Source organism: Oryctolagus cuniculus, chromosome 11 (genome assembly GCF_051225735.1).
Source record: "Oryctolagus cuniculus isolate XC-2025 breed Fujian yellow rabbit chromosome 11, ASM5122573v1, whole genome shotgun sequence".
Taxonomy (NCBI): Eukaryota; Metazoa; Chordata; class Mammalia; order Lagomorpha; family Leporidae; genus Oryctolagus; species Oryctolagus cuniculus.
The window spans coordinates 20,210,375-20,220,111 of NC_142877.1; the positions used below are offsets into that span (position 1 = coordinate 20,210,375).

A 9,737-nucleotide genomic window follows, 5' to 3' on the forward strand; every position below is an offset into this window, starting at 1 on the left:
CTTCTAGAGGGGGAATCTTGGCCACAGACAACACGTGAAGGGGAGATACTGCAGAGACGGAGACAGAGAGTGGAGTCAGGTGGTCATAAGCCAGGGAACAACACGGGAGCTGCCAGAAGTGGAAGAGGCCGGGAGGGTCCCGGCCAGCGCCTTGACTGTGGGCTCCAGAACCACAAGTCTGCATACTTCTGCTCTAAGATCCCCCCCCCCCCCAGCTGTGATGCTTTGCTCTGAACATAGAGAAGATCGCCCCGTGCTGCCGATGACAATGCTGAGGCTCACGGGGTGGTGCTGGGAGGCTGGGGGGCTTGCACTGGTGGGCCCAGGGTACCGGGGTCACATAAGGGTGTGGGAGACGTGCTGCCTGGGGGAATGTGCGGGGTCCGAAGACCCAAAGATGACCAGACAGAGCCTACAGTGCGGCTGCCCCCAGCCATGCCGCCAGGCGCTGGGGCTGGCCGCGGGCTGGAGGCTTTCAAGCTGTTCCGAGCTGACGGGTTACCGGTACACAGGGAAGACTGCATTGTTCAAGTCCGGTATTACCTCAGTCAAGAGGCAGACAAATGGGCCACTTCCTGGCTGTTAGGACAAGTTACTCGGTCTCTCTGACCCTGCTTCCCACGGAACAGTGCCAGAGCTGGCAGAGTTGGTGGGAGGAAGGAGTGAGGTGGACTGAGTGGCAGCACTCAGCTGGGGTGCTCAGGAGGGGACGCCTCTGGGGGAGGGGATACGGGTCACCCTTGATCAATCAATAGTTGACACTGAGACATAGGAGTTGGAACAGCTGAGTGGGTTTCGGGGCAAATCCTACTCAACCCACAGCAATGAGACGTCATTCACTCGTTAGGATGGCTGTGACCAATGGCTGGCCAACACCTGACTGTTGGGAGCTGGATCATAAACCAGACTTGAACCCAGGCACTCCGATGTGGGATGTGGGTGTCCCAAGCGGAGAGGCTTAAGCCACTGTGCCAAACGGCCACCACCGGAGAATGGAAGCTCAGAGCAAGGCCCACGGCCTCCTCTCTGTTCATGGTTTAATTATTTTAACAGCAAACTTACAGGGAGGGCACAGAAGACACTGTTAAAAACACGCTCGCGTGCAGGACCAGCTCGGTTAGGTGAGTCTAGTGAGTGATGGGATCCACTGTGTGATAAAAACGCTGCCATCAACAGGAAATGCACTTGCTTTCAAAAGCCCCGGGTGCTGGCACTGTCCAGAACACATCTACTGGTTTATGTATAATTCTTACAAAGCTGGGCTGCTGGAACTCGCTCCCTGGAGCAGCCTGATTTGCACGCATGCTTTCTGTCCCCGTGTTTATATTAAAAATCCACATATGGATGAAAATGGAAAAATTGCCAATACCTAACTCCTGTCCCCTGTCTTTCCACTCACAATCACCCCACGGGACAAAAATCAAAGCAAAACAAAAAAACTAACAGTCTGAAAGCCCAGTAACAGGAAGAAGAGAGAAATAAAATGTTTTTGAGAAGGAAATGCTGCCCATCAATAGTGGATTCGTAAGCACATGCGTGCCACGTGCTGGCTGCACGTCTTTGACTTCACGGGTAGCCGCTGGCACGGGTAGTACACGGGCTGGTGTCTTCCAAAAGGCTGACCTGACAGGCCCCACGTGCCCCTGCACCCACTGCTGCACTCTGGAAGCGTACATCTGTTCTGGAGCCCCGCGCAAGCTCTCCCACCACACGCTGCAGGTTTGCGACTGGCATCTGACTTCACCGTCGGCTGCAGCACCAGACCTGGAACGATGAGGTTGCTTCATCCCGCCTGCAGAGGGCGCACTCTTGCGAGCGGCTTTTGTAGCCAGTCACTCCCTGGGTGCCTGACCACCAGTGGATTTGTGGGTGGTCAGCTTTGAATGAGCCACGGCACCTCCCTACTTACCCCATTCTCCTGCGGCTGGAGCTCGGGAGCTGGAGGCGGCGCTGGTGTCACAGAGCCATGGCAGTTATGGACAACCCCTCCCCTGTGAACGTGAGGAAGAGGTGGGACTGTCCCAGAGGAAGTCAGGGCCAGCTCAGGCCAGGGCCTGATGCCCGAGCCATGGCTTCAGAATGAACAGGCGTGGCCAGGCCTGGTAGGTTGGTCACAGGCTGAGCCCCTCTTGGCTTTAATCTAGACCCAAGCTCTGTGGCCCGGCTCTGCCCTCGGCCCTCATCTGGGTCCAGGCAGTCCCCATCTCCCCGCGTGACAGCCAAGGCCCTGGGGGCCCACGGTGATGGTGAAGAGCAGGTTCCTTCCGAGGCACGGGGCAGACGCGTCAGGGGTCCCAGGACAGCCCCTTCGTGGCCAAAGTCCTCTCCCCTCCCTGGCAGTCTTCTCCCGTGCACTTAGGCCATCGCCATAGCCCAGCTGACTCCAGGGAAGCCAAGACACACAGAAGGTTGGGTCTGAGGGTGACACGGAAATGAGAGTGAGAAAGAGACAAATGCGGGGGTGGGAGGGTCGGTCCCACAAGTGGGAGAGGTTCTTACAGGGTCTGGAGGTCCCCATTCACCATACACACATGGGCCAGGCTACTTTACAGATGCTGTTAACAAATGAACAGGAGAGGCCCCTTGTTCACCAACCATTATGAAGTTCAAGCTAGCAACAACAGGGCGAGAAGCCAAGCACGTGGCCCTTCTGTACATGGGGCAGCCTATGATCAGCCAAGGTCGCAAGCCAGAGAGACTCAGACTAACTGTCTGAGTGAGGGTCCCTGCTCCTCACCCTCACCTCCACCCTCCACGCTGTGATGCACAGGGGACGAGTGAGGAGGGACTGGCAAACCCGTCGCCCAAGCAGACCTCAGAGGAGGGCAGGCCATGGCGGCCATGAGATGGAGGGACACAGACCCCGGGACGAGCTGCTGGGCGGGACAGGGAGTGTGGGGAGAGGCAGGAGGGCTGAGGGGCTGGTTTATGGCTCCACGCGGATCAGTCGCTGGCGGTGGTGCTCATGGAGGGAGCAGCGGCTGGCAGAAGAGCAGGCTGTTGTGTCCGGCGTGCTGGGGAGCAACGGGAAGCAAGGACCCCACTCTGGACAAGAGGACGAGCCAAGCAGACCCAAGGAGGATTAGAGCGAGGTACATACATTTCAGGGTCACGGGTGTAGAGGTGGCATTTAACCTCATGGGAGGGCATGTGCTGTCCCAGGTGTTTGGGGGCGGGAGTTGGTGCTATGGCAGAGCAGGTTAAGCCGCCTGCAGCGCTGGCATCCCATATTGGTGGTAGTTTAGTCCTGGCTGCTCCACTTCCGATCCAGCTCTCTGCTAATGAGCCTGGGAAAGCAGCAGAAGATGCCCCAAGTGCCTGGGTCCCTGCACCCATGTGGGAGAAGCTCCTGGCTCCTGGTTTTGGATCGGCTCAGCTCCAGCCATTGTAGCCATTTGGGGCGTGAACCAGCAGAGGGAAGATACCTCTCTCTCTCTCTCTCTCTCTGCCTCTCTGTAACTCTGCCTTTCAAATAAAATAAATCTTTTTTTTTTTTTTTTTTGACAGGCAGAGTGGACAGGGAGAGAGACAGAGAGAAAGGTTTTCCTTTTGTGTTGGTTCACCCTCCAATGACCGCCATGGCCGGCGCGCTGCGGCCGGCGCACAACGCTGATCCGATGGCAAGAGCCAGGTACTTATCCTGGTCTCCCATGGGGTGCAGGGCCCAAGCACTTGGGCCATCCTCCACTGCACTCCCTGGCCACAGCAGAGAGCTGGCCTGGAAGAGGGCCAACCGGGACAGAATCCGGCGCCCCGACCGGAACTAGAACCCGGTGTGCCGGCGCCGCAAGGCGGAGGATTAGCCTAGTGAGCCGCGGCACAGGCCTTCAAATAAAATAAATCTTTAAAAAGAGAGACAGAGAGCGCGAGTGCTCTGTTTGGACAAATTATTTAGCTGCTCTGACACCGACAGCGCAATTCTCACTTAGAAATGGAGGCAAGAAAACCGTCTCTTCATGAGTCCACAAATGCGTTGGAGCAGGGGAGACGCCTAGCGCAAGCGCCGGTACCTATTATGCCCCGATGCACAACAAGGGCTTATTCTTACAGATGCTAGTAGTTCCTTCCTTGGAGGTCTTGAGCCTCCACTGCGTGCTGAGCCGTGCTTTGCACCCACCAGTTATCCGGCACACTGGAAGTTCAGCAGGACCACGGCAAAAGGAAAGACCAAGCCGGGTGAGGGGCGAAAGAGGGGGTGGGGTGGGAGCCCTGCGAAAGGGGGTGCTGGAGCAAGACCTGGGGGGGACAGGGGGCGGGACCAAGCCAGCATTGAGGGGGGAGGTTCCCGGGAGAGGGAACAGCCAATGCCAGGACCCCGAGGACGGGGGGAGCGTAGAGTGAAGGGTCGTGGACACGGTGGAGCGGTTGGTCCCCCAGCGTGGCTAACACAGGCCTCCGTCGCAGGAGGCAGGAGGTCCTCCACTGTGGGCCGCAGCTCTGCTCTGCCCCTAGTCGGAGACAGCCAAGCTCTCCAAGGCGGCAGCTTGGGGCAGGCCCTGGGCTCCCTCTCCCAGCCCTGCGTCCCAGCTCTGCCTCACCTGGCGGGGCAGGCTCACCAGGAGAGCGCCGCCTCCTCCCAGCCGAACTCGGCCGGGCCTTTGCTCCAGGGCTCCCAGTCGAAGCACACGTCCGAGTCATCCTCCTCGGAATCTGTGGAGGTAGGAGACAAGGCCTCTGGGCTGCTCACATCCTGTCTCCTCCCCCCACGCCCACCCAAAAGGAGCCCCCTGCCAGGCCTGCCCCTGCCCCAGCGAGAACTGCAACCCACCAGCCAGCCCCGACCTCACAGGGACTCCTGGGCTTCTGAGAAGTGACTCAGAGACTCAGAGAGCGGCCCCTGCCGGGAGCACGTGACCACTGACTGTGTGGGGCCTGTCCAGGCCGGGCTGCTGGGGAGACGCAGGCCACCCATCCGTCCACGTGCTCACTAACCAAATGCCCTCGTCCACGTGCACAACGGTTGCCACTGCACATCCGGGCCACAGGACACTGGGCAGCCACGCATTTGTCCGTCACGGGACGCCTGCTCCACTGCACTGCGGCTCGTTCACGGCCAGGGCCCCTGGGCCAGCCGGCCAGCGGCAGCGTCTAAATCACTGCGTGAGCCCCGTGCTGCTCAGCTCGCTGTCCCCGTGGTGTGGCAGAGGCACATTGCCAGGAAATGCAGCCAGCGGAGCCTTCGTGCCTTTTCTAGAAACAAACACTCCTTCCCCCAGCCGGTTTGATAATGGACACGTTATTAAGCACGGGGATGAGCTGGCGGGGGGGGGGGGGGGGCGGCTTTTGTGTCGTGTCCCCGGGGTCGCAGAGAAGCCAAAGAGGCTGAACAGAGCCTTCAGATTGCAGCAGGAGATAGAAAAGGCGAAGCCTCAACTTTCTCATCTGTTAAATGGGCATCACAACAGCGTCTTCCATGATGAGGGTTCACCGACGTTGACAGGGCCCAGCTGGGGGCTGAGTATGACTGGGACATCAGCAGGATGGCTCCCCCTCCCCTCCCCTTCCTCACCGGAGAGAGGCTTTATTTTTGTAACGTGTATTTTATGCTGCGTGCTCTACGTAGCTAAAGACTTCCTGATGGCAGTGACTGGTGGCTTCTGTGTTTTACAGATGAGGAAGGCTCCCGGAGAGAAAATGTCTTGTCCAGACTCACAGCCGGGACGTGGTGGTCCTGGGCTCCAGCCCCACCGGGTGCACGCGCCCTGGGGCCTTGGCTGGAGCCTGGACCTAGCTCAGGGCAGACGCAAGGCAGCTTGCGCCACTCCTCTGTTCCAGACGCAGGCCGCCTCTGCACGGCCGCCTTCTGTCTTCTCCAAATCCCTTTCAAGTTCCCCAAGGACAAAGTCCACAGCACCGCGTTTCCGTTGAAGGGGGTGTGGCTACGTCTTCGGTCCCCACGGCGTGGGCAGAGCTTAGCAGCGCCCCCAGTGGTGGCTTCCCCAGGAGCTGAGCTGCGCGTCGTCGCTTTGTGCCTCGGTGCCAGGCTGAGCGGGCGGCCTCCCTCCTCCTCCTCCTCCCTCCACGTGGGTCAGTGCCTCCGCTCCGCCTCCCCCACCTGGAGCGGCCCTGGTGAGCCAGAGAGGGCTGGGAGGGTGACGGCAGCCCTCGGAGCTGCTCCTGCCTGCTTTTCACCCTGGCTTCCAGGCCGAACTGGCTCCAACCACGGGGATCCAAAGCAGAATAGAAAACCACAGAGCTGAGCTGGTCCTGAGCGCCCAGCCCCCCAACCCCATCCCTGCCAGTCCCCGGGGAACGAGCTAACCACAGGCCACGAAACTGAGCGCTCCAAGAAGGACCGCGGGAGAGGCCCCCGTCTCACTTTAAGGAGGACTTCGCTTCACTGCAAAGTTAACCCCGGGCCTTTATTGCAAAACAGCACGGGAGGTGTCAGTGGGGAGAGGGGCCAGGGAGGGGTGGGCTGTGGAGGGTTTTAGAGCAGGAGGATGGGTCGCAGTCCCACATTTCCGCCCACACGGACGAAACCGACCTTGGGTTGCTGCCAGGCCCGCAGGAGCCCACCTTGTGCCCCGACCATCGAGTACACGTCCAGCCCTGGCCCTCAGACGCCTCCCACAGCCCCGCGGGGCAGGTGCTGCTCCTCTCCCCAGGTTTCAGATGAGAAAACTTCAGAGAGCAGAGTCCCAGAGCCAGGACCGGAAGCCGGACATGGCTGTGGGACTCTGGGCAGGCCGCTTCACCCCGCCGAGCCTCTGTCTCCCCAGTTGTAAAATAACAGTGCATCGCAGGCGTCTTTTGAGGATTAAATAGGAGCTCCCACCCAAGGATTAGCACAGCGGCATGGTCAGTGTTCACGCAAGGCTAGCCATCACTGAGCGCCATCAAGGGACAGGGCTGAAATCCGGGCCTGGGTCTTCCAGGCCCACAGACGGCTGTCACAGCCACTGCATAGCCTTTCTCGCTCGCACCCTCGGCCTGGCTCCAGGCCTGCATCGTGTGCCCTCTGGGGACATGAGGAGGCGTCTCCTAGGAATGCCAGCAACGCCCAGTAATTACACAATCACCAGACCCACCACTGAGGTGGCTGAGCAGGGCGGGAGGGTCAGTGGGCACAGCGTCCTCTCCGCTTAGCTGGCCCAGGGTTGTGGAGCTGAGAAGGAGGAAGAGGCCCCAGGGAAGGGGATGCTCCGGGAGACAGGATGCCCTGGGAGCAGAAGTGCCATATGGCCAGGCCGGATCCAGGCCCGCCTGCCCCAGCTTCCCAGCCGGCCGGCTTTTAGCCCGCCCAGTGGTATGTGAGGTCAGGCCTCATCTCAGCTTCCAGCGCTGAGTCCCGGAGAAGCCCAGATCCTCTCTAATACAGTCTCTGGGCACCTGAAAGATGGCAAAGGGCCGTCCCATTGTGTAGGTTGTTCACTGCACAAATGCCCTCAGCTGAGGCAGTGAGCAGGGCTGACTCAGGCTCAGGAAGGGGCCCCCTTGTTTTTTTTTTGTTTGTTTGTTTTTTGTTTTTTGACAGGCAGAGTGGACAGTGAGAGAGACAGAGAGAAAGGTCTTCCCATTTATTTATTTATTTATTTTTGACAGGCAGAGTGGACAGTGAGAGAGAGAGAGACAGAGAGAAAGGTCTTCCTTTTGCCGTTGGTTCACCCTCCAATGGCCGGCGCACCGCGCTGATCCGATGGCAGGAGCCAGATACTTATCCTGGTCTCCCATGGGGTGCAGGGCCCAAGTACTTGGGCCATCCTCCACTGCACTCCCTGGCCACAGCAGAGAGCTGGCCTGGAAGAGGGGCAACCGGGACAGAATCCGGCGCCCCGACCGGGACTAGAACCCGGTGTGCCGGCACCACAAGGCGGAGGATTATCCTAGTGAGCCCCGGCGCCGGCTCCCCTTGTTCTAATCTGCTCACAGGGCTGATTCTTTCCAATGTCTATGAAAAGTCCTAGGTGCTAGTGGGGACCCTAAGGGGACACAGATGTGCCCACAAACATACTGCTTTACAGCCTCAGCGAGTCCACTCGTGGAGTCTAGGTTAAGAAACCCTAACCCATCATCAAACCAACCTTTCTCTTGTATGTTGACAGCTTGTGTCGAAGCCAGCACTTAAAGTGCTTGATCACAGGCAGGCGGTGTGGCACAGCAGGGTAAGCCACTGCTTGCGACACTGGAATCCCATATCAGAGCGCTGGTTCAAGTCCTGGCTGCTCCACTTCCGATCCAGCTCCCTGACCATGAGCTTGGGAAGGCAGCGGAAGATGGCCCAAGTACTTGGACCCCTCCACCCATGTGGGAGACCAGGATGGAGTTCCAGACTCCTGGCTTCTACCTGGCCCAGCCCTGGATGTTGTAGCCATTTGGAGATGAACCAGTGGATGCCAAGACCTCTCTCTCTCTCTCCCACTCCCTTCCTCTCTCGCTCTGGCTTTCAAATTAAAGAAAAAAAAATTTGTTGAAAGTGCCTGATTGGGACCGGCACCATGGCTGACTTGGTTAATCCTCTGCCTGTGGCTCCAGCATCCCATATGGGTGCCGGGTTCTTGTCCTGGTTGCTCCTCTTCCAGTCCAGCTCTGTGCTGTGGCCCGGGAGGGCAGTGGAGGATGGCCCAAGTGTTTGGGCCCTGCACCTGCTTGGGAGACCAGGAGGAAGCACCTGGCTCATGGCTTCGGATCAGCATAGCTCCAGCCGTGGTGGCCATTAGGGGATGAACCAACGGAAGGAAGACCTTTCTCTCTCTCTCTCTCACTGTCTAAAACTCTACCTCTCAAATAAAAACAAATAAATTAAAAATAAAGTGCCTGATCAAAACCTCTTCTTCTGTAGTTGTTTTAGGGCACCCTGGCCAATTCAGACCCCTACTCAGCCCCAGATTAGGCCCCAGCCCGAGCAGGGAAGATGCTCACCTTGGCTAAGTAAGAACCGTAGCCAGACGATCAGTAGGAACAACAGTAAACCCACGGGCAGGCAGAGCCAGAAAACCAGGAAAGAAAACGTGAGGTTGTTCACCAGTGGCACAAGGGGGTACTTCATGCTGCACGCGTGCCTGAGCCAGGCCAGCCGGGCTGGGGACCTGGCCGCTGGGCCCTGCTCTGCTCGCAGCCCCATTGTGATGCAGCAAGGACATCACAGTGTCCTCCAGGCAAAGCTTGCACCGGAGGGCTTCAGGGAGAGCGCTGTCGTGGGTGTGCTGGAGCCAGGCAGAGACTGGTGAGCTAAGAATAAAGGCCCAGGCTTCCAGGAGCAAAGCAGGCTCTGGGTCCCACAGCGCAGCAGCTATGGGGATGCTTCCATGATCCTCTATTAAAATATGAAAATATCCACGAGTCAGAACTATAGATGATGGGGCAAAAGTTACCCCCAGCGCAAAGGCACTTCAAGGGGCCGGCACCGTGGCTTAGCAGGTAAAGCCACACTGTCTGCAGTGCCAGCATCCCATATGAATGCCAGTTCGAGCCCCTGCTGCTCCACTTCCGATCCGGCTCCATGCAGATGGCTTGGGAAAAAGAGCGGAGGATGGCTCAGGAGCTTGGTCCCCTGCTGCCCACATTGGAGACCTGGAAGAAACTCCTGTCTCCTGCCTTTGGTCTGGCCCAGTGCTTGCTGACATGGCCATCTGGAGAGTGAACCAGTGAGTGAAGCGCCCTCTCCCTCTCTTTTTCTCTCTCTCTCCCTCTCTCTCCAACTCTGACTTTAAAATAAACAAGAGACAGGGAAGTACACACACAGATCTTCCATCTGCTGGTTCACTCCCCGGATGGCTGCAACAGCCCTGGGCTGG

The 9,737-nt window shown here is 58.6% G+C and overlaps 1 protein-coding gene across 1 annotated transcript; it reads right to left on the bottom strand.

The window, feature by feature from the left end:
* Positions 1–1,029: 1,029 nt before the first annotated feature.
* On the bottom strand, positions 1,030–9,189 carry ADIG (adipogenin). The gene is made up of 3 exons (XM_008255991.5): positions 8,863–9,189; positions 4,539–4,650; positions 1,030–2,415 (listed from the first exon to the last, which is right to left on the bottom strand). Exons 1-2 carry the CDS (start codon positions 9,062–9,064, stop codon positions 4,553–4,555), a joined length of 300 nt encoding a protein of 99 aa, XP_008254213.2. The 5' UTR covers positions 9,065–9,189; the 3' UTR covers positions 1,030–2,415; positions 4,539–4,552.
* Between the last annotated feature and the right edge of the window lie 548 nt (positions 9,190–9,737).

Coding starts and splice junctions, on each gene's coding strand:
- ADIG (XM_008255991.5), bottom strand. CDS start 9,064: ATGGGGCTGCGAGCAGAGCAGGGCCCAGCGGCCAGGTCCCCAGCCCGG. Junction 4,651..8,862: donor ACGGTTCTTACTTAGCCAAG/GTGAGCATCTTC, acceptor CTACCTCCACAG/ATTCCGAGGAGGATGACTCG.